Source organism: Limulus polyphemus, unplaced genomic scaffold (genome assembly GCF_000517525.1).
Source record: "Limulus polyphemus unplaced genomic scaffold, Limulus_polyphemus-2.1.2 Scaffold2697, whole genome shotgun sequence".
Taxonomy (NCBI): domain Eukaryota; kingdom Metazoa; phylum Arthropoda; class Merostomata; order Xiphosura; family Limulidae; genus Limulus; species Limulus polyphemus.
In genome coordinates, this window is record NW_013668307.1 from 43,450 (window position 1) to 68,278 (window position 24,829).

Below are 24,829 nucleotides of genomic sequence, written 5' to 3' on the forward strand. Positions count from 1 at the left end.
CGAGTGTCAATACCCGTGGTGGGCAGAGCACAGATAGCCCATTGTGTAGCTTTGTGCATAACTACAAACAAACAAACAACAAACTATCCACCAGTTGTATATATACCGTATTTGCCGGTGTATAAGATGATACTTGATACTTTTTACTCTTAAAACAATGCATGATTTTACCCCTCGTCTCAGACACAGGTTCAAAGATAGAGTTCCAGTAAGAATTCTCCGATTAATATCATATTTATCCAAAACTATGTCATTCCTTTTACTTTGGTTTGATTTTTTGAGTAAGTGTGTTGACATCATGCCAACTACTGTGTTACAATAACATATTTGCAATTGTATCATTTGTCTCGATTCTTAATAACTAGAAGTTATTTATCCCACATGCTAGTTACATTTAATCAAGACATTTTTTATTTGAAATGTATAGATATCATCCGTCATACTAAAATATTGCTCATATTATATCAAAAAAGTTAATTTCTGTAATGTACACTAATTTTATAAACATGTTTTTATAGTAGATAACTATATCTTAAAGTTTAGTATTTTCTAGTAATAGAAAAGGAGTTCAACTGTGATAAAAACTTTGTAAAGTTGTTTATTATATGTTTGTGATTTAAAAGATATGCCACACTGAGCTCTATGTAGCGTTTGAAGAGCATAAAAACCACACTTGTAGTTGTATTGACTACCCAAGAACGCAGGTTAGCACAGTTTAAAAATATATTCTATGAATATCTTTACAAAAGTAACATCATAGACTTGCTTGACAATAGAGGTGGAAGAGTCTGTTGAGCAAAATTTTACTGAAGACCACCAAACAGACATACCACAGATTACAAAAATAAAGACGCCGCTTACAGCAGGAAATACCTACTTGCTGGAATTCTGTTTATACAATGCTTTAAAGTATACCACACTTGAAGAGGGAAGTGAACAGTGTTCTGAAACAAATCGGGTCTGCAAAGTTATGCTTCTCTACCTTTGAACTGGAATGAATGAAACAACCAAATAAATTGAATAAGTCAGTCGAAATTTAGTGCAGTTGGTCTGAAATAGATATGCGACTGACTCCGGGAGCTATGTTATGACAGTGCAAACAAAACTCCATATAATATCATACACGCGTTTATGTTACCTTGAGTGACGTGATGTGTAAATTTCAAGTTTGGTTTTCTTTACCTACTCCTTATTGTATATGTAGTGGTATATACAAGCCTCATTGTAAAGTATGCAACATTCTATAGAAACTTAAGTATTCAGTGAATGGCATATTACAAAACACTGGTGTATATCAGGAAACTTGGCTTGGTTATAGAGTAGAAAACATACTATAAGATACCTGATTGTATAGAATGAAACATACTAGAGCAGAAGGTTTGGCTGTAGAGTACATGGTTTACTATAGAGTACTTGGTTATACAGTAAGAAACATAATATAAGATACCTGATTTTTTTTTAGAGTTTAGTTTAGTTAGGACTTTACGACCTAACGTCAAACCTTTTTTAAAAACTTTGATAAGTTTTTAATATTCTGTTGTACAAAATGGTGAGTAAAGTATATTTACATTTCCCTTCTTGTTTCTTACAGCAATTGTAGCGACTTGATCACTGAGCTTTGCAGCTTTCTGCCACAAACATACTGCTTGTCGTCGAGTGAATAATGCGCATGCGTGGTTTTTCTTGGGGAAACACTCTAACTACGCATGCTTATGCAGCAGGTTCTCGGTCAGAAAGCGTAATGGCCGTACATTCAAACAAGCAGAATAATAGTATAGATTAACATTTGGTGCTTAGAGTAAGAACTACTGCACAGAACATTTGTATGCATATTAGGAATGAGGCAGTAGAACAAGTTACGCAAATAACACTTTGTGTAAATGAGAACACATAATAAAAATATTTTTTGTGCAGTGTGAGAAATGGCACATAACGTATGGTTTTAGAATATGAGAGCTACTAAATAACAGTTGAGAATGTTAGAATATCTTATTGATGTCTAGTGATAATTATATTAAGTATGCCTAGCTTTGATATTCTTGAACACTAATGTTATTAATAGTAGTTATTCAGTAAAGTTAGGCGTGCAGCAGAAGGTTTATTATTGAACACAATAAATTTAGTATATCGTTATAAATATGACTAAAACTTTTAACATGCACACTGCACTTTTAAGAACGATGCTCCAGATCCCATGTTGCCTTTCTGGCTATTTCATGCATCGACGATCGCACTCAGTTTAGTGGCCATATTGTAACAAGCTCCTAAAAAGAACGGCTAGGTCGGTCTATGAATCTACATCTTGATAAACTTTACACAGATCCTTTACTGTAAGTGCACTTGTATTGTTGATAAAGGTTGTGAATAACTCTATAACACAGTATAATATAGAACAATGCGTCGTGTTAACGGCATTGCTGATATAGGTTGTAAATTACTCTATAACACAACATAAGATTATAATAATGTGTTGTATTAACAGCAGTAGTAATTATTTCACAATAACAATGTTTATTAATGGCACTCAAATAAAAATATTAATATTGCATTCTTAAAAACAATAAATTGTACTGTCGACAGAAAATCGTTCTTTAAAAGTGATTTGTTTGACATTCACTTATTATTTATGCGTATTAGCATAAAACAAAACCATTTCTATGGAATCCAAGTTAGAGAAGTTAAAAAATGAGTAATAATATGATGGTTCTCGTCCCTCAAAGTTACGGTGTGCTTGTTACTCATCAAACGTAACTGGAAGTGAATGATTTTATTTAGAACTAGATGAAGAGAAAATGGAATTTTTGTGCTTCTCTGGTATTTCTCAAGAGCACTAACAGAATCTACTCTCCTCTCACACACGTCATCTAAATTTAGGACCTTGAAGAAAGTTCGTTGCCTAAAAAATGTATAGCACGTACAGCTGGTCAACATAACCTGAAAGAAATTCACTACATGTTCCAATATGCAGATTCAAACTGAAAGACGTCCAATCGTTTCTTAGTGATATTAATACGCATATCATAGGTTAATACAAATTCGAATGAATAGTCTATGTTAAAGCTCCAGAACATGTCTTTCACACCGTTGACACTATCTATTTAAATCAGTTATTATGGACAATTAAAATGTCATGGCTTTATTCAATTTCGAATATACAAAACATGTCCTTTATAGATACTTAAATGTACGTTAACAGTTCAAGATGTATTCAACCTGTGTCGGATATCTTACCCCGAAAATTTAGAAATATATCTTCCACAACGCTAATGAAATTTCATAAATCTATTACTATAAATATTCCTTAGTTTTCCACGACCTGAATTAAACATTATGAAATAATAGACCACGCTTAAAAGTACCAACAACTGTGTTACTGGTTATATAACACTGGTTTGAGTCCTGACACATTATCGTGCTGTTTTCTGTATAATAGCGTAGTAAAGAAACTACTTATATAATAATTTTATTTATTGTATGCACACATGAACAGATTGTGTTTTTATCTATGCATAGTATGAAAAACGAATAACAGTGTTCTCATTCAATGCACATATAACCATCATTTGGATTATCAGGACACCACATCACGCATGTCCAAACTTATTTACGTATCACTTTAACAAGACTTAATTGAAACACTATTTCACCATCGCAACTATAATAAGCGCAGCATTCCTAGTCGCACGGTGGCGTCCCATGCATAACTGAGCAGAATCTATAAATATACTTTGACAACAATGATTAAATGTTCAACACTTTATTCGGTCTTTATTCACAAACCGTGATACACCGTAGCAACCTTGAATTACAGATAAATGTTTATGAAGAAGTGAAAACTGAGACAGGAGGGATTCAGACTTGTAACTGCTTACTTGGCTTTAGCGAATTAACCCATCACGTTTCGAATGTCACTTTTCGTCTGGCAATAAACACTTTTTTAAATATATATACGCGCTTGTACTCAGAGGATTTTAGAGTGATTCTTTTATCCATTCGCAAACGCCCTTTGGCCTTCTATACATAATTTGACTAGCATTTTTTTTTTTTGCCTAAACTGTTCCTTTGAGAAATATCTCTAAGAAAATTTTCTTTTATTCTGTGTCGAAACATATTGACTGTATTCACATGTATACTCGAAATTCATTATTTCACTCCCTTTTCACATTTTTAATCTTTTTTTTTTTCCGAAGGAGGACCATTAGAGGTTGGGTTTTGTGAATTTCGCGCAAAGCTACACAAGGGTTATCTGCGCTTGCCGTCCCTAATTTAGCAGCAAATGACTAGACGGAAGGCAGCTAGTCATCAACACCCACAGCCAACTCTTGGGCTACTCTTTGACCAACGAATAGTGGGATTGACCGTCACATTATAACGCCCCCACGGCTGAAAGAGTGAGCATGTTTGGTGGTGAGGCATTCGAACCCGCGACCCTCAGATTGCGAGTCAAGCGCCCTAACCACCCGGCCATGCTGGGCCTCATGTCATCAGGACGTTCTTCTCTTGGTATATATTTTTTTTTCCTGAGCAGCTCTTGCCTATTTCCTTTCCTCAATCCAAATTTGGAAATTTTGTCACTTCACACGCTACAGTCCTATAGCACGTATTCATACTTGAGTAAAAATTCTAGTGTTGTTAATCTTGAAACATTGCAATATCATACAAAAACAGTTCCTAACAAACAAACATTACCTAAAAATTAAACTTTATTATAAGAAGCAATTTCAACTATCGCCTATACTGATACAGCTTCGACAGGTTCACGAGTTTAAATCATTCATAACACGTACCTGCATCTAAAATGCATTTTGCAGAATTAGCCTCCAAGTGGTTCAGAGGTAAGCTTGAGGGGTTATAACGCTAAAGTTCGTGGTTCGACCCCCAGAGCTAGACAAATCACAGATAGCTTATTATACTGCTTTTGTTTAGATACTTAATTTGGTTATTATTATTCTTTGACATAAGAGATGAGAAAATAATGATTTTCTTTGGTTTGGTTATTTTTGGTGTCAGGAATTTCAATAAAGATATGTTTATGGAAAATAATGCTGCGCACATACTTTATACTAATATTTTAACAGACTATTAAAATAACTATTGGTTTCAATTAAAGTTATTTTATGTCATAATTACCATATATCATATTATTCTTGATCGAATTCTAGTTTTCACATAATCTTATGTCGACCAAGTAGAAGCCAAGAAACAGCGTACTACAGTGGGAAAGTTTTAATTTTGATTACCGAATGTCACTTGTGGATGCTCAATTTTGCCCTGGCTTTATACACTTAAGAGAAGCGATTAGACAAAATTTAACATTTGAATTTATGTGTTCCTTTATCAGCAAAGGCCAATATAGAAATTGTTACCACCTGTCGAGAGGTTACAAAATAAAACAATAAGCAAATAGCATTGTTAAAAACAATGTTTGAAAAGTGTTTTTAGTATAATTAGATCTGGAAATATATGTATCAAACCAATTAAAATTGTCATGATAACTAATTCGCAAACTGCTGTGTCGGAAGTGCAGTGTTATTCATGATAATATCATTTCTTAGAAGAGAAACAGTGAGATGGCCATGGCCTGGTGTTAGTATACTAATTGTGAATCCGAATGTCTATAGTTCGCGTTCCGTTACCATAAAATCGCGCCTGTAATTTGGGGCCGTGTATGCATAATACGAGTCACAGTCAAATCCCACTATTCAATTAGATTTAGCCCAAGAGGTGGCGGTAGATGCTGCTAACTATCTGCCTTTCTACTAGTCTAGCAGCTCAAAATTACGAATGGCTAGTTCACATAGTTGTTATGTAACTTTACGAGAATATTCGAAACAAATAATCAGAAAATGTGTGTTCTAAACCTGCAAAACAGGTAACTGTCAAACTTCAGAATAGCTTGTCAGGGAAAGTTAGTTATTATTATGTCAGTTAGATGGCAGCACCCTTTATATACAGTATTGTCAATAACAACGTATATCGTTCGTGACATTTAAACACAACGTCTAGTGTTTCAGCATTGGCACAAAGAATTAAAACATTTAAAAATTAATTTTTATAATATATTATAATTATTAAATTAAAAATACTTAAAACCGCAAATAAAATTGTCTCTAGTTATTAATTTTAATTAAGTCGACTAATTATTCGACAAAAACTGGGTCTAAGACTTGAACACACTTTGAACCCAAAATTGCAGCTGAAGGTTTGGCTCAGCTCATAACAACAAGGATAGTGTAAACAGCCTGTCCTTGGCACACGCAAAGAAAAACAACGTTGACATTAAACGTCTTTCTCTTTAGTACATTAGAATCAGTGCACAGACCATAAATAATTTAAACAAATATTGGGTTGCATGTAAGAATTTTTTACATCTTATACCTCGACAACAAAGTTACGTATTAAGAATAATAACTTGATAGATAAACATTCCAGGGTTCTGGAACAGTAAACAAATGTAAAAAACAAAACAAAAAAAAACATTTTTTTATACGACATGCCTAGTCTGTTCTTGAATTTACCATTTACTTAGTCTCATATTTATATTTTGAGACACTAATACTGGAAATCTATATCCTCCTAATTTTCAACTGACAGATTATGGGAAAGGCAGCTAATTAACAACACCTACATCAAGTGGACTTGTAATACTCTACGTAAGGGTGATCCTTAAAGTTTCTGTACCATGACACGAAGGTTAGATTGTGAAATGTGTGGCAGTAGTTTCCTAAGATTTATACCATGCTCTCCAGTAAGCTCTAGTATTTGGGAATTTGTAGGTCAAAATATTGAAATTTATTGAGACATCTTACAATCCGTGGATGGAAGCAACGAAACCCGAATAATTATACTGTTTGCTTGTTTAAGCGCAAAGCTTCACAATAGGCTATCTACGCTGTGTTTACTGCGAGGTTCGAACGTCGAAATTTAGAATTTTTTTCTTCTGTTGTTATGTACAAAACTACACAATAGGCTATCACTAGGTGATTTGTCTTGTCAATTATAGTTTTTATTTGTAATAAGTTGAGTGAAATTTTTTTAACCGAGTACGGACGAAGCCAGCTGAAAACACGTGTTTGTCTATATTGTTGTTGTTGGTTTTCAGCACAAAGCTACGTAATGGACTATCTGCGCGCTACCCACTGCGCGGAATCGAAACCCGGATTTTAGAATTGCAAGTCCGGAAACTTAACGCTGACCCACAGGGGGACACGTCTAGGAAAGTAGTTGCTGTTGCAAATATATACTTTCAGAAATGCTTATACCTTGATAATATTTGTATTCAGTTTCTATATCGCTTAGTTACGGAATAGTAGTGAAAGTTTAAATACAACCACTGGAAATATTCTGGAAAAAACAAGATTTCTGCTTTGTAATATCGACTTAAGCATAGGAACGACCTAACAACATACAATACCCGCATCAACTGATCAGCTTAGACACTCACATTTATATTTAAAGATATTTTTTGGTATGCACATCAGAATGTCACCGAATATTGATATTACCAAAGGAAAATAATTAACTTTATGGACTACAGTCTTGGTATGTGAAGTACATCATATACTTTTCTGGGAACTATGCTTTTAGAAAGATGGATGGTTTATATGGTTGTTTCGTCTGTGTGGATGGTAATATAATTTCAACATTGATTCTATAAAAGCTTAGATTTAAGACTGCTGTTCATGTTATCGCAAAATACTTTCTTTTTCAACGCTCTACCTGTAGACATAACACAGTTAAGATACAGCACTGCCTACAAGGTAGTAATGGCACGTCTAGGTATACAGGAAACCGCTACATTGTTAAAACTTTTGCCACGAAAAGCTTCTTACTATATAATATTAAACATATAAATTGTACTTCCTTTGTCTTTCTCAATTATACGTAGAACAGTCTGCACAATGTACTTTCACCTTAATTTATTCACAACAAAAAAATGTTCGTAACTTTGCTATTTGTTATGCTAAATGAAGTATATGCACACGAAAATACGCATATGAAAAATTAGCACATTTGTCACGGTTTAACGGTCAAAAGATAAAAATCACAAAACCCTTATAAAGATACGTTGAATTACGTCCTAAGTTTCGAGTACACTAAGATGGTTTTCTATTCACACTAATAATGTAAGTACTGAAATCCAGCACGGGTTTCATAACTGTAACGCTATTTCTTTTTTGTGGAGTTAAATATCAAATAAACATCAACATGCGGTTTGCTACTAGGAGAAAGCTGGGATTGAGAATAAGCGTGAAGATGGAGTACAAGGGCATGATGACGAACAGTAAGCAAGTCTGCAATTTTTTCTTAAACGTTTAATGTTTGCATAATCTATATTGAAGGTAAAAAAGCCCATGGCAACGCGGTTTACTGTAATCATAGTGATATAAATTTTAAGTTTGACATTAATTAGTTGACTTACATAAACAAGTGCATACAATTAAATGATGATAAAAACTATGGGATATCTAATAAGAGACAGTCTCTGGTTAATATCGAAGGTTATTGTCCGTTAACTCCGAACGTGGATGGTATAGACCATTTCTAACATTTTCAAGAAACTCTTCAATTAACAACGATCCTAACTACAGATCTAAGTAATTACTACAATGAATGATTACTAGAGTGAATTTGGAATGCAGAGTGTAGCCCAGCGGTCCATAGTTTGTGTCCCATTACTGCAAAAAAAAAAAGGAAAAAATCGCGCGTGCACTTTGGGGCCGTGGATCCTTTATAAGATATGAAGATCAGATACCATTACTCGGTCAGATTAGAGAAGCTCAAGAACTAGTGGTGAGTGATGTTGATTAACTGCCTTCCCTCTAGTCTATTACTTCAAAATTTGGTACGGCTAGTGCAGACTGCCTTCGTGTAGCTTTGCACGAAATATAATAAAAATAAGTAATTGAAAGGATAAATAAAGTATAGTTAATGTATGTACTAGTCTATTTATGAAGAAAACACATAAGATGCTATTTGAAACTGGAAAATTATTCTTTAAAATAATAGGTTTAAACATCGAACTAACAACAAAAATCACGCGAATTTACGTGTTATTGTGATAATTCATTGCAGGAACGTGTGCTAAACTCGATTCATTAGACATTGCATATAATAACATAACATTTAACACGCGTTAAAGCACTATAAAAATACTTCATTAAAATTAAAACTTTCATGTTTTTACATCTAAAATTTAAGGTTTACAATAAACAGTACATAAATTTGGTTATGTATACATATAAATTATTTGACATTTGAATTCCTGTAGAGATACCAAAACCCACATTCATCTTGCAGTACCGAATTATAAAGGCTGGAGGCAGCAATTTTCCAGAAGCAGCATCTCGTTGCCAGGCAACTACACCACACGCCCGTTACTAAGTGCTGACGCGAAAAGATGCCGATGAGCGGTTCTCCTATAACTCTTTACATAGACAAAGCAAAAGGCACGGAACCTAATTGTATTTATCTTCGGTGGAAGTGACACCGTCAAGTTGGCTGGTAACTAGCGTCAACAATTCCACTCCCAAGAGGACTTTGTAGGCTAAATCGTTAGTGAATAATGTAGATCGTGCATACCCAATGAAAAGTTACCTCTTACAAAATTCGCACAATGTACACATTACCGATAGTCACCACCACTCAAGAAATAATTCAACTCGATTCTCTTGTTTACCTAGAGGGCGCATAGTGGTGTAATTAAAAGTCGCAATGTAAGGAGCGATGAATAAGTTAATGTTGAATATTAATTACAGAGCAGATGAAATCAAGAACAAAGAGCGGAAAATATTAAATAAGCATATAAAGCACAATTCTATATGTACGTGTAATAATCAACAGTACATATCTCTGCACATGGACACTGAGGATTTCGAAAAATGTTTTTATACATCTTAGCCGTAACATTATATCGATTACTCCGCTAGGCTGTCCTAACTATGCGACACACAGTGTTGTTTTTTGTTGTTGTTGTTTTTTTTTGGGGGGGGGGCAACTAGTTGTATTTTACCGAAGGCACGGAGGAGCTGATATACGCGTTGTTCCTTTAGATGTGTAGATTTATATATATGATATATTCATTTTGTAGTGTTTATGAAAGATGCCCAGAAACTCGGAGGAGTATAAATATACGGGAAGTATACGTATGATCTGAAAATATCCGGGAAGTATTTTTATACATTTTGTGTAATTATTTAGCTCAATACTTATATGCAAAATTGGCTTTAACTATTGACTGATATTTTAAAGTTCTCAGTAATATATACTGTATAAGATGAACGAAGTAGAAGCTTTATTCTTGTAAGAGTAAATTATTAAGCAGAAAAACAAACACGACAGTGATGCTAATGATACACTCTTTCTACGTGACTTCATTAGCCGGTGTATTTTGCTGCCAAGTCGTAGGTCAAACTGTTCGTGCACAGGTGCCACCTAGAGCGTAATAATACTCACACCCCACGAACAATCCGTCGGTAGTCGATCGATATGTCTGACGGGAGGAGCTGCACGAAACAGCGTGTTTACATCGTGATTCTCAAGCCGATTTCCTCCCCGTACATTCAAATTCGATTAACGATTGTTAATAACAAAACTATGTAACGATAAACAACAAATCTTAAACTGTATCAACAGAAGGTATAAGAGAAGACATTCTAAGAATGTGTTATATTCTATACGAATACAAGGAGAATGTGTTATATTCTATCCGAGAACAAGGAGAATGTGTTATATTGTATCCGAGAACAAGGAGAATGTGTTATATTATATACGAATACAAGGAGAATGTGTTATATTATATACGAATACAAGGAGAATGTGTTATATTCTATACGAATACAAGGAGAATGTGTTATATTGTATCCGAGAACAAGGAGAATGTGTTATATTCTATACGAATACAAGGAGAATGTGTTATATTCTATACGAATACAAGGAGAATGTGTTATATTCTATCCGAGAACAAGGAGAATGTGTTATATTGTATCCGAGAACAAGGAGAATGTGTTATATTGTATACGAATACAAGGAGAATGTGTTATATTATATACGAATACAAGGAGAATGTTTTATATTCTATACGAATACAAGGAAATCGAATAATCAACTTTATTTAGTCGTTTTCTTCCTCCTCTATTCATATTATTTTTATCTTAAAAAATCTATCGTCTGTTCTCTTCAATGTACGATTCTATGTATCTATCACTTTCTAATCAATTCAACACATAAAAGTGTTCGTCCTTTAATTATGATTCACTCTGTCAACATGAAACGATAATTTCTAATCAAACTTATCCCTTCAATGACACCTTTAAAAACAATGCTAGTTCATCACTAAACTTGTCCCTTCAATGAAACCTTTAAAAACAATGCTAGTTCATCACTAAACTTGTCCCTTCAATGACACCTTTAAAAACAATGATAATTCATAACTAAACTTGTCCCTTCAATGACACCTTTAAAAACAATGCTAGTTCATCACCAAATTTGTCCCTTCAATGACACCTTTAAAAATAATGCTAGTTCATCACTAAACTTGTCCCTTCAATGACACCTTTAAAAACAATGCTAGTTTATCACTAAACTTGTCCCTTCAATTACACCTTTAAAAACAATGCTAGTTCATCACTAAACTTGTCCCTTCAATGACACCTTTAAAAACAATGCTAGTTCATCACTAAACTTGTCCCTTCAATGACACCTTTAAAAACAATGCTAATTCATAACTAAACTTGTCCCTTCAATGATAATCTTTAAAAACAATTATAGTTTTTAGCTAAACTTGTTCCTTCAATGATAACATGTAAAAACAACGATAATTTCTAACTAAACTTGTCCCTTCAATGATAATCTTTAAAAACATTTATAGTTTTAACTAAACTTTTTTTCCTTCGACGATAACCTTTGAAATTTAAAGACTCAGAACAGCGTATATCTCCGCCACGCAGCGTTGATCATATTCGGCTTTCAAAAAATATGAAAATGTGTCCGTCGTTATCAACAGATACGGACCATTTTTGGCAGGACAATGAATAATAATATTCTACATAAGTCCACCAAGTTTCATCAAGATCCAATCAATTTTTAACATTTGTTAACAGAGGGATTTTTTATTTTCGTGACCTTGACCTTTGACTTCGACCCTAAAAAATAATCACTTCTAAGTTGGGTCGTAATCCAAACTATACCAACTTTCGTCCAAATTCATTCAGTCATTTTCGAGAAATTTTGCTCAGAAACACACACAGGGATGAAAACATAACTTCTGTCCACCTTCGGTAGCGGGAGGTAACAATGATAATTTTTAACTAAACTTGTCCCTTCAATGAATACCTTTAAAACGATCATTCCTTCAACATGTAACAATTTTAATGTGTAACACATCCACTTCTTTCAATATATAACAGTATATATATATATAACCATTGAAGCATGTTATTCCTTTAATTATAACAATGCTAATCTCTAACAGTATCTTATCCCTTCAATATGTAATACCATTAATCTCTATGAGAATTTTATTCCTTCATTGCAACTCTCTAACATGTCATCCTTACAATATGAACCAGTGCTAATCTTCAACAGTCTCTTATAGATATAATTATGCTGAACTTTTAGCAACATACAACCTGTTAAATACACGTATAAATACCTAATCTTTATAATCTAAGCGTCAAAACTTCAATTCTAATGTCTATTATATCTAACAATTCCTAATCTCAAGCGCTTAATACATCTTCTGTGTAGAAATACTGTCCTCGGTGACCCAGCATTAAGTTTCAGAGCTTATAATATTAAAATATGGGTTCAATGCCTGTGGCAAAGAAGCACAGATAGCTCATTGTTTAGAGCTTTGCGCAAAAAAACAACAACAACAACAACAACAAAGAAAAACATCAAAAAGACAAGAAGGTAGAAATATATGACCTAAGCGTTTATCTATAACTAGCAGCATTTAATCCCCGAAAATTAATTTCTTATGTAAACAACACGTATCGCTTAATCTATGTCATCTCATTTTTATCTATCTTCTAAGTATAGTTCTCTATATAGAACAGGTATTCGATCTTTAACATCTAATCCGAGACTCTTCTATATCTGGCAATAATTATATCTCATTTATCTATATATATATATATATACTGCGTCATTTCAATCACTAACATCCAATTTCTGCTCTAAGGAGCTTATCTTCTCTCTACAGACATATATATTTTCTAGCATTTCTTATCCATATGTCATTGTGTAATTTATTTCTTATTCTTCCTCTATACACTAATACTTAATTTCTAGCATCTCATCATTTAATCTTTACACTACACATGAACATTTAAATTATATGAAAGGGATTTACTATATACAAACCCACGAATAATAAAAGACCAAAGAAACAGTAAGCAGAAGCAGAAAGGACAGAAAGAAAAAAAAAAGACCAAAAGAGCTTCAGCGTGAGTAGCTTCACATATTAGGTATGGTTCATTAAAACCCAGTCTAACACCTCATATAGACAAATTTTAGCAAAGCTTGATAGTGACTGCTTAAGTTTATACAGTTATATGAAAGAATTCACTATACAAAGTATTATGAGTAATATAAGATGAAAGACATAAAAATACACCAGAAAAACTGACATTATAAACAAACCTCTCCGGTACCGAACATTTAATGAACAAATGTTTCCTAATGTTCAAGTTTCGATCCTGTTTCCTGTGGAAAGTTTCAATAAACAGACTATGTCATATGCAGTTGGACACTTCAGTGATACTTTTATAGGACAAAAAGTCGTTAAAGAACAAATGCTATTCTAGTTTGTTCCAAATAGATCGACCAATCAGTGTACATATACTTGATAAGTAATACAGGGTGTTCGAAAAGTCTGGAACCATAAAATGTGATCCACATGTTTGGATGAACAGCACGATTAACTCAACCTTCTCATGCTTTGACAGCGCCATAATCAGTCGCTTATCTGAAATTAAGAAAAGCTGCAAATCCTTTATGGTTCCAGACTTTTCGGACACCCTGCATATCATGTCAAACGAATGTTATTCAAAAATATTTCGCTTTGCAGTATTTTACATGAAAAATACATACCACAACATGCTTTAAAGTCTATTAATATCAGTTAAAAGAAAAGAAACATACAACTTATACTATACCTAACTGTCTAGTAATAACAAACAATAACAGAGAATACTGTGTATTATTCTACTGGCCAACACTAGTAGCGTTATATCTTTTACCGAAAATTGTACTGTAGTTATAACAATACTACACTATATCGTATTGTATAGGGCTCAGTAATTATAATATTTACAGTATATTGTATTGATTGGCTATATGTCCACTATTCACGACATACAATTACACCTACATTATCCATAAAATATGCTATTGCACACAACATACAATTAAAATGCCTGACATTATTCATATGTAATTCTACTATCCATACAATTAAACCTGTCTAAGGCTATCCATAACATGTAATTGTACTTAACTGGCACTATCCACGACAAAAATTACACCATATATAATTAAACTTGACTAGTTACTATCCACAACAGAAATTGACACAATACACATGATATGTTATTCCACTTAACTGTTGCTATACACGACATAAAAAGCACCTATCTGACATTATCCATGGTATGTAATTGCACCAAGCTGTCACTTTCTACGACTGTCTGACAATCTTCTTCTTCCGTAGCTTTTTCCCGTATTTATACGGGGTCGCTATTTTCGGTGTTGGCAGGGTTTTTACGGCCGGATGCCCTTCCTAACGCCAACCACCCTCTAATTTAGCAGTGTAAGACTAGAGGGAAGGGTGCTAGTCATCACCACCCACCGCCAACTCTTGGGCTACTCTTTTACCAACGAATAGTATAACGCCCCCACGGCTAAAAGGTGAGATGGGGGCGCGAACCCGCGACCTGCAGAATGCGAGCCGAGCGTCTTGCCCACCTGGCCATGCCGGGCCTCCATGACTGTTTGACAATATCCATATGTAATTGTACTTGACTAGTACTATCGACGACATACAATTGAACCTGACTGACGCTATCCATGATGTGTAATTGCACTTGACGGATATTATCCAAGACATACAATTACAGCTGTCTAACACTCTCCACGATATGTAGTTGTACCTGACTGGTAGTAACCACCATATACAATTATACCTGTCTGACACTATTCTTAATATGTAATTGTGCTTGATTGGTACTATTCAAGACATACAATTAAACATGTCTGAAACTATCCTTGATATGTAAATGAACTTGACTGACAATATCCACAACATACAATTACACCTAACACTATCCGCGACACATAATTAAACCAGATTGACACTATCCAGGGTATGTAATTGCACCAGACTGGCACTATTCACGACATACAATTGCACTTGTTTCAGAAACTTTCCAAGATATGTAATCCCACCTGACTGAAACTATCCACAACATACAGTTACTCTTCACAGACATTATCCGTAATATAATTGTATATGACTGCTACTATCCACGACGTACAATTAAACCTGCCTGACATTATCCATAATATGTAATTGTACCTGACTAGTACTATCCATGACATACATTTACGTCTTACTGAAACTATACATGGCGTGTAATTGCAATTGATCAGTACTATCCATGACATAAAATTACATCTTTACTGGTTACTACCTAGGACATAACATTACTCTTGACATACATTACCCATGATGTTATTGCACTTGAATTGTACTATCCACGACATGAAACTAACCTGACTCACACTATCCAATATATGTAATTGCACTTAACTGGTACAATCCACGACATACAATTATATCTGTCTGACACTATCCATGATATGTAATTGCGCTTCACTGGTACTATTCACGACATGCAATTACCCATGTCTGACACTATTCACGTCATACAATTACCCCTCACAGCCATCTTCCGTAATATAATTGTACTCGACTGCTACTATCCACCACATACAATTAAATCTGACTGACACTATCCACCACATACAATTAAATCTGACTGACACTATCCACCATATACAATTAAATCTGACTGACACTATCCACCACATACAATTAAATCTGACTGACACTATCCACCATATACAATTAAATCTGACTGACACTATTCATAATATGCTACTGCATTTGACTGGTACTGTAAAGAACATACAAGTACACCTGCCTGACATTATCCATATGTAATTGCACTTGACGGATACTATCCACGACATACAATTAAATCTGACTGGCATTATCCATGATATATAATTGCACTTCAGTAGTATTATCCACGACTTACAATTACACCTGTCTGACACTATCCATGATATGTAATTGCACTTGACTGACGCTATCCATGATGCGTAATTGCACTTGAAGGATACTATCCACGACATACAATTACATTTGTCTGACACTATCCACGACATACAATTAAACCAGACTGACGCTATCCATGATGTGTAATTGTACTTGACTGGTACTACCACAGCATACAATTACACCTGTCTTACACTATCCAAGATATGTAACTGCACTTGAAGAGTCCTATATACGACATAAATAACACCCGACTAACGCTATTCATGCTATATAATTAAACTTGACTAGTTACTACCTATGACACAAAATTACTCTTAAATGACACAACCTAAGATGTTATTGCATTTGAGTGGTACTATCCACGGCATACACGAGTTTGACACTACTCATGATATGCAATTACACTCGACTAGTACTATTCACAACGTACAATTAAACCTGTTTCACACTATCCATGATATGTAAATGAACTTGACTGGCAATATCCACGGCATACAATTACACCTGACACTATCCACGACATATAATCAAACTGACTGATAATATCCAGGGTATGTAATTGCACCAGACTGACACTATTGACGACATACAATTGAACTTGTCTGACACTATCCAAGATTTGTAATTGCACCTAACTGGTACTATCTGCGACATACAATTACACCTCACTGACGCTGTCCATATTATGTCTTTAAAATTGCCTGGTTACTATCCACGACATGAAATTACACCTGATTGACACTGCAAATGATATGTTATTTTACTTAACTGTTGCTATCCACAACATAAAATGCACCTATTTGACACTATAGATAATATGTAATTGCACATGTCTGGTACAATATATGATATACATTTAAGCCTGACTGACACTATCCACAAAATGGAGTTATAATTGACTGGCACTATCCACGACATACAATTAAATCTGCCTGACTCTATCCATGATATGTAATTGCGTTTGACTGGTACTAACCACGGAATACAATTACACCTGGCTGTGACTATCCATATGTAGTTGTACTTGTCTGGTACTTTCCACAACATAAAATTACACCTCACTCACACTATTCATAATATGTAATTGTGCTTGACTGCTTCTATCAGCCACAAAGAAATGTACCTGACTGACATTATCCATAATATGTTATTGAATTAGATGGAAAATGACCCCCCAGTGGAACAGCGGTATGTCTGCGGACTTACCACGCTAGAATCCGGGTTTCGATACCGTGGTGGGCAGAGCACAGATAGCCCATTGTGTAGCTTTGTGCTTAATTAAAAACAAACAAACAAGATGGTAAATATACACAACTTACAATTAAACCTGTCAGACACTATCCATATGCAATTGTAATTGTCTGGTACTATCCACAACATAGAATTAATCCCAACTGACATTATCCATGATATGTAATTCCACTTGTTTGGTACTATCCACAACATAGAATTAATCTTAACTGACATTATCCATGATATGTAATTCCACTTGTTTGGTACTATCCACAACATAGAATTAATCTTAACTGACATTATCCATGATATGTAATTGCATTTGTCTAGTACTATGATATACAATAAACCTGACTGACATGATCCTTAATATGTAATTGCATTTGTCTAGTACTATGATATACAATAAACCTGACTGACATGATCCTTAATATGTAATTGCATTTGTCTGGTACTATCCATGATATACAATAAACTTGACTGACATGATCCTTAATATATAATTGCATTTGTCTGGTACTATTCGTGACATAAAATTACACCCGACTGACACCACACATGATATGTTATTGCGCTGAACTGGAGCTATCTACGACATAAAATGCACCTATCTGACATTATAAATAATATGTAATTGTCTATCTAATACATACATTTAAACCTCACTGACACTATCCATAATGTGTAATTGTAATTGACTGGCACTATCCACGACGTACAATTAAACCTGGCTGACACTATCCATAATATATGTAATTATATTTGACTGGTACTATACACAATTCCACTTGTCTGGTTCTATATACAACGTACAATTAAATCTGACTGACCATATTCAAGATATATAACTGCACCTGACAGGTACTATCCATGACATACAATTACATGTGACTGATACTACCCATGATGTTATTGCATTTGAGTTGTACCATCGATGACTTACAATTACATTGATTTACACTATCCATGATATGTTATTGCACTTAACTGATGCTATCCACGACATAAAATGCATCTCTCTGACACTATCCATAACATGTAATTGTACTTCACTGGTACTATCCATTGACAAATTGTACCAACAAACTAAAGGCCTTGCGATGGGTTCTCCTTTATCTCCTGTTTTGAGTGACATATTTATGGATGTTTTTAAAGACACCAAGTTACAGAAAGCTGTAATAAGACCTATAGGGTACAGAAGATATGTAAACGACACCTTCATGATATGGCGAAACAACAGTGAAACCCTGAATACTTCTTGATCCACATGAAGGACAATGACATAAGAATTAAATTTACCATGGAGTCCAATGAACACGAACTGCGTTTCTTAGATGTTCTTGTTAAAAACATGACAACAATTAAAATCTAGTGTATTTTGTAAACCGTCAGCATGCCACCACATTACATTTCTAACCATCCTTTAAGTCAGAAACTAAGTACGTTTTACACATGTCTGGCGTGCCCTCAATATATGTTCTGACATCACGGAAATAAACAACAACAAAAATGTACTTAAAAGCAGTAGCTGTGGATAGAGGTTACGACCCAAAAGTCATTGACAGAGCTTTCTATAAAATGAAAGAAAAAACAACTACAGGTGAAATACTCAAAACTAACTACATACAAACAAGAAAGAAATTCAAAACAAGAATGAAAAAACACCAGTTTCATAAAAACCATGGTAACATAACGTCCTCTTCTGTAGCCGAACACTTCTGGTACTGTGATGGTACTTATGGCTGGAATAATGTAAATATCTTAAGATACGCACAAAATAACATAGAAAGAAACTTGAGAGAAAGTATTTGTATAATCAAAAACATACCCCTATGTATAAACAGAGATGATGGGCCAATCAACATGTCCTATTGGAAGACTTGTTTATCTTAAATATTCTAGCACGTATGTCTTACCTCCCCACCCCCCCATCTCTTGATCTTGTTTTTTCAAAAATTAACTCGCCCATTAACGGATGGTACCAGATACTTACTTAACGGATAGTGTAGAATTTTGTCCTGATGATTGTAACATGTTTACCGAAACTAGTTGGCTGTAAATTATAATAAATAATTTTACTTATTACTTTGCCAAAATCGTCGTTTTTTTGTAATTGTTACTCATGATAGGTAAATATTTGACTGGTACTACCCACGATATACAATTACACCTCACTGACATTATCCATGATATGTTATTGCACTTAACTGACACTATCCACAACACACATTTACACTTGTCTAACACTACCCATGACATACAGTTGAAACTGATTGACAGTATCCATGATATGTAACTCCATCTGACTGGTACTATCCACGACATGCAATTAAACCTTAATGATATCATCCATAGTATGTTCTTGTCTGGTGCTATCCACGACACAAAATAACACCTGACTGACACTACACACTTGTTATTCCACTTAACTGGTGCTATCCACGACATAAAATGCACCTATCTGACACTAGAGATAACATATAATTGTACTTGTCTCGTACTATCTACGACGTATATTTAAATCTGACTGACAATATCCACGATATGTAATTGTCTCAAAGTGGGTTCCTCGTCATCGAAATAGCTTATTGTTTAAGTGAAATTAATAGCATGTGCCAACAAACGCACTCGAGAGTAGTCCCTTACAGGTGGGACAAAGTGTTGTAGAACTTCAAACGCCATAATATGTGCACTTAGGTTCAACTGCCACGCCAGAGATACCAAGAATTCATGTATAGCTATCCATAATGTTGAATTATTAATTAGAAGTAAGGCACCCAGTCAGTAGCACTTGACACCACGTGGGCTTTGTCGAGCTCTTTGGACGGAACTGGTGGACTAATTGACACTTTTATAACGCGCCTATAGCTGAAAGCGCGAAACCTGTTCAGCAGATTTACGTCTCGATATAATAACCCTAAGTCACTTCCAGCTTATGTTTTTGTAGACGGCCGTACTGTCTCAAGAAAAAATTCTAAGAGTAATTTCAAAGATAACACATATCATAGTCTTGGATGTTATTTACACCTGTATGTTTTACACGGACCTAGAGAAGTCTAACTACTGTACATTACCAACTATGAGCAACTGTATATTGTGGATAGTAAAATCTAATATACATGTTGTAGATTTTATCAGTAAATAGAAAATGGTATTCGTTTCCAAGTGGAACTATATGTGATGAACAGTAACTGTGAAATATTATTAGCGCAGTTACGTATCATGGATAGTGTCAGTATAGGTGTAATATGGTCATTCAGATTTAATTGTATGATGTATATAGAATCAGACAAGTGGAATTACATATCATATACAATATCAGTCTGGTTTACTTGTATGTCATCGATATTACCAGAGAAGTACAATTACATACGGATAGTATCAGACAGGAGTAATTGTATATTGTGTATAGTGTCAGTTAAGTGCAATAACATATCATGGATGATGTCAGTGAGGTATAATTGTATGTCGTGGATAATACCAGATATGAATAATTACATATTACGAAGAGTGTCAAACAGGTTTAATTTTATGTTGTGGCTAGTATTAGACAAGTACACATATTATCTCAAGTGTCAGGGTGTCAGGTATATGTATTTTATGTCGTAGATAGCACCAGTTAAGTGCAATAACATATCATGGATGATGTCAGTGAGGTATAATTGTATGTCGTGGATAATACCAGATATGAATAATTACATATTACGAAGAGTGTCAAACAGGTTTAATTGTATGTTGTGGCTAGTATTAGACAAGTACACATATTATCTCAAGTGTCAGGGTGTCAGGTAGATGTATTTTATGTCGTAGATAGCACCAGTTAAGTGGAATAACATTTCATGTGTTGTGTCAGCCAGGTGTAAATTTATGTCGTGGATAGTAACCTGTCAAGTTTCATTATATAGCATAGATAGCGTCAGTCAGATGTAATTTTATGTCGTTGTTAGTACTAGTCAAGTGCAATTACATATATTGGATAGTGTCAGACAGGTGTAATTGTATGTAATACATAATACCATCCAACCACAATTACATATTAAGGATAGTGTCAGTCAGTTGTAATTGCATATCGTGGGCTAGTACCAGTCAAGAATAATTAAAAATAGTGTCAGTCAGGTGTAATTGTATGTAATACATAATACCATCCAACCACAATTACATATTAAGGATAGTGTCAGTCAGGTGTAATTGTATGTCGTGGGTAGTACCAATCAGTTGCAACTACATAATGCTTGAAGACGGCTTGAATGGGTAATGAAGAAACACTTATATTAAAGTTTTTCTTCATTACCCATTCAAGCCGTCTCCAGGCATTATTAATATGCTCTTTGATATACTTCATTCACTATTTTAAATGATAACTGTACGGTTCTTATTTTGCTATTTAATTTAGTTTAAAATTGGTTGTTAATTAGTTTGTTTGAATTAACAGTTTAATTAAACAACATGAGGTTTGTTTTATTGATAAAACTTCAAAGTGAAAGAAAACATTATTTTTTTTCTCACCTTAATAGAATCATAACAAGCTACAACACGTCCATCCTGGACTTCTATGTTAGCCGGCGGATGAGCAAATTTACATTCCGTATCGGGACGACTGCATTTATTCCTCTGGTATTCTCTGCATACTTCCAACTGTAGCCAGCGAGAATCTTTCACGTTGTTAATCATGGCCATCATCAGCAGCTAGTTTGGAGATTACAGAGCGAAAACCAGTTTTTTTTTTTGTTGTTGTTATTCGGTCCAGGACAAAGAAATGACTTATCGAGATTGACTGAGAGATTCTGGAGGGTAAAGAGTTAAGAGATTTCGGCAGGCAATGTAATCTCAAAGGATGATAAGGGCGTAAATCACTTTTAGTCAAGATGAATTTGCCAGACGGTCGACAGACGCCTGTCTGTTTAAGCCATGAAGTACAGTAGCCTTATATGTCCACACGTACCCAGAGTTCAAGAACAAGTAACAACAGGAAAGTAACTTTTTTTCACTGAAACATTCACTTTCGGCACAGTGTCAGGGAAAAATCGACAGGACTAGTGAAATTTATTAGTAAGAAGAAAGGCTTTTGTGTCAGTTGAACTAACAAACGATTTAAATATTCTAATGGCAAGAACAAGACTTTTTGATTTGATGTTATCTAATCTCTTCCTCAGGATTTGTGGAGACTGGGCGGCTGTTGGGACAGGATGGGCAAACTGGACGGGCAGCCAAGTCTGTTTCTAAATACGTGGCCAATCCTGAAACATACGTGTATACCGTGATCAAAAGTTCATGGACAGAGAAAAACAACAACAAAAACATACACAAAATATTTGAGTTTGGCAACGAAACAATCTTACAAAATGAAAAATGCTATATACATTTTTATGCGCATTTACACTTTTTCTTTTTTATGGCGACACAGTAATATATTTTGATTGATAATTCCAGGTCAGTATTAGACTTGCAGAGGATAGAGAAATTTGATAGTATAGGTTGATGTCCTGTTTCTTCACTATGTTGGCGTATAGAGGAAACACAGGGGCTATTCAATTTTTTTAGCGTTTTGATGGAAATTCCCATATGTTCATGGGCTCTGACTTTTAAATGGCGTTTGGTTTTGCCAATATAGGAGGCCTTACAGCCTCCACACGTGTAAAGATAGACAAGCTAGGAACATTTTGATTATTGACAAATAATTCAGTAGACGGGCAGTACTGAATTAACGCATAAGCCACCTAGGCCAGGGCCTGGGACCTCGGCCATACAGGGACCCCGTCGGCCACCCAAGTAAAAACAAATATGGTTCGTAAAAATAGCAGAATAAAGGCAAGAGGGAGTTATTATTATTATCATTATTGTTATTTCCAAATAATAAATTGGCCTAAGACCCCACTAAACCTTAATCCGGCCCTGTACACAGGTACATGTATTTTTCACCAATATCACCTTACCCTGTTCATCAATAACACCAGCGTTCTCTTCTATATCATTATACCCACTTTTTCTGTATATCACTATTATACCGTCTCTATTGAGTTTTTCATACATTTTCAATTGTTATATATATATGCTTTACCTACTGCCATTCCAATCTTTTCCGAATATTACTGTCACTGTACCTTCCTTATTTTTATTACCTTCGAATATATATATACACAACACCATACGTACCACATCTGCTTATATATATATATATATATAAAGATACAGGTGGAATTGTTATAGACCATTGGTAATGAGGTTGATAAATCTAAAAAATAACTGCACATATTGTTTCGTGATAATTTGATCACCACTATTAGCTATAACAGAAAAGTATCTGTATTCTGTATGTATGATAAAGCTACAAACGGCGTTTGCCGCCCTCCCTAATTTTGAACTACTGACAATAAGGAAGGCAGCCAGTCAGTAGCACCTTATCACTCATCATCCATGCGAAGGAACTTACTGTCATTATTATGAGGCACCCACAGCTTAAAGTGCTGGAAATACTGTGTGCCATTGCCCGGATTCGAACCTAACTAGCCAGCTCCAAAATGTAGAACTCTACCACAGAGCCACCCCGTGTTCATTAACTGAAAAAAAGGGATTCTAAAAAGAGATTCAAATATAAAAATACCCGAGGCAAAAGCATGTTAATAAATACATGTGTATGAATAGTGTTACGAAATAAATTATATTTTATTCACTTTAAGCTAACTATATCAGATGTTAACGTGCACCAATGACAATGAGGGTATAGGTTACCAACATCATTCCTTAACACAGCCCATTAAATACGATGAATAAACCCCTCCGTCGTTTTGTCATATTCATCATTGCGGTTCAGTAAAATGTAGATGTGATATTTACGAATTCAACTGCTTAAAGGTTCTTTGAAAACATCAGTTATTATGAAGTTTTGTCCAAGGTTGGACGTCCTTGTGAGAATCAAAAAGACTGAGGATCTCACTGCGCTAGGTCAGAACTGTGCATTTCATGAACTTAATTATAACACATTGTTCAAAACCAGTCACTCGAATATGTTATTTTGTAACTGTTGCACGATACTCAACGTTGAAAAACATAATACAAGATTACTGAAAATTCTTAATTCGAAAATGGGGACTAGTGATCTTAAAAAAATACAGAAACAAGATAGGTAGCTTAAAGTGAAAATGCAATCGCCAAAAAAAGTCAACAAGCTTAAGGTTTGAGACGTAGTGTTGACATTATTTCCTCAAGCTACAAGTCCCTATTTTGACTCCATGTCTAAAAGTTGTAATATTC

General features: G+C 34.6%; 1 protein-coding gene and 1 long non-coding RNA gene across 2 annotated transcripts in view; both read right to left on the reverse strand.

Annotated features, from left to right (window-relative positions):
• The window catches only part of LOC106467661 (muscleblind-like protein 1), a gene marked incomplete at its 3' end in the record, with an annotated part of 62,054 nt that extends 39,799 nt beyond the window's left edge, over positions 1–22,255 (reverse strand). The window contains exon 1 of the mRNA XM_022395860.1: positions 22,085–22,255. Coding sequence (XP_022251568.1) covers positions 22,085–22,255 — 171 coding nt within the window. The remainder of the gene's footprint in view (positions 1–22,084) is intronic.
• A 12-nt stretch (positions 22,256–22,267) lies between these two features.
• The window catches only part of LOC111087822, a 48,547-nt gene continuing 45,985 nt past the window's right edge, over positions 22,268–24,829 (reverse strand). The window contains exon 2 of the long non-coding RNA XR_002612456.1: positions 22,268–22,815. This is a non-coding gene — a long non-coding RNA (uncharacterized LOC111087822). The remainder of the gene's footprint in view (positions 22,816–24,829) is intronic.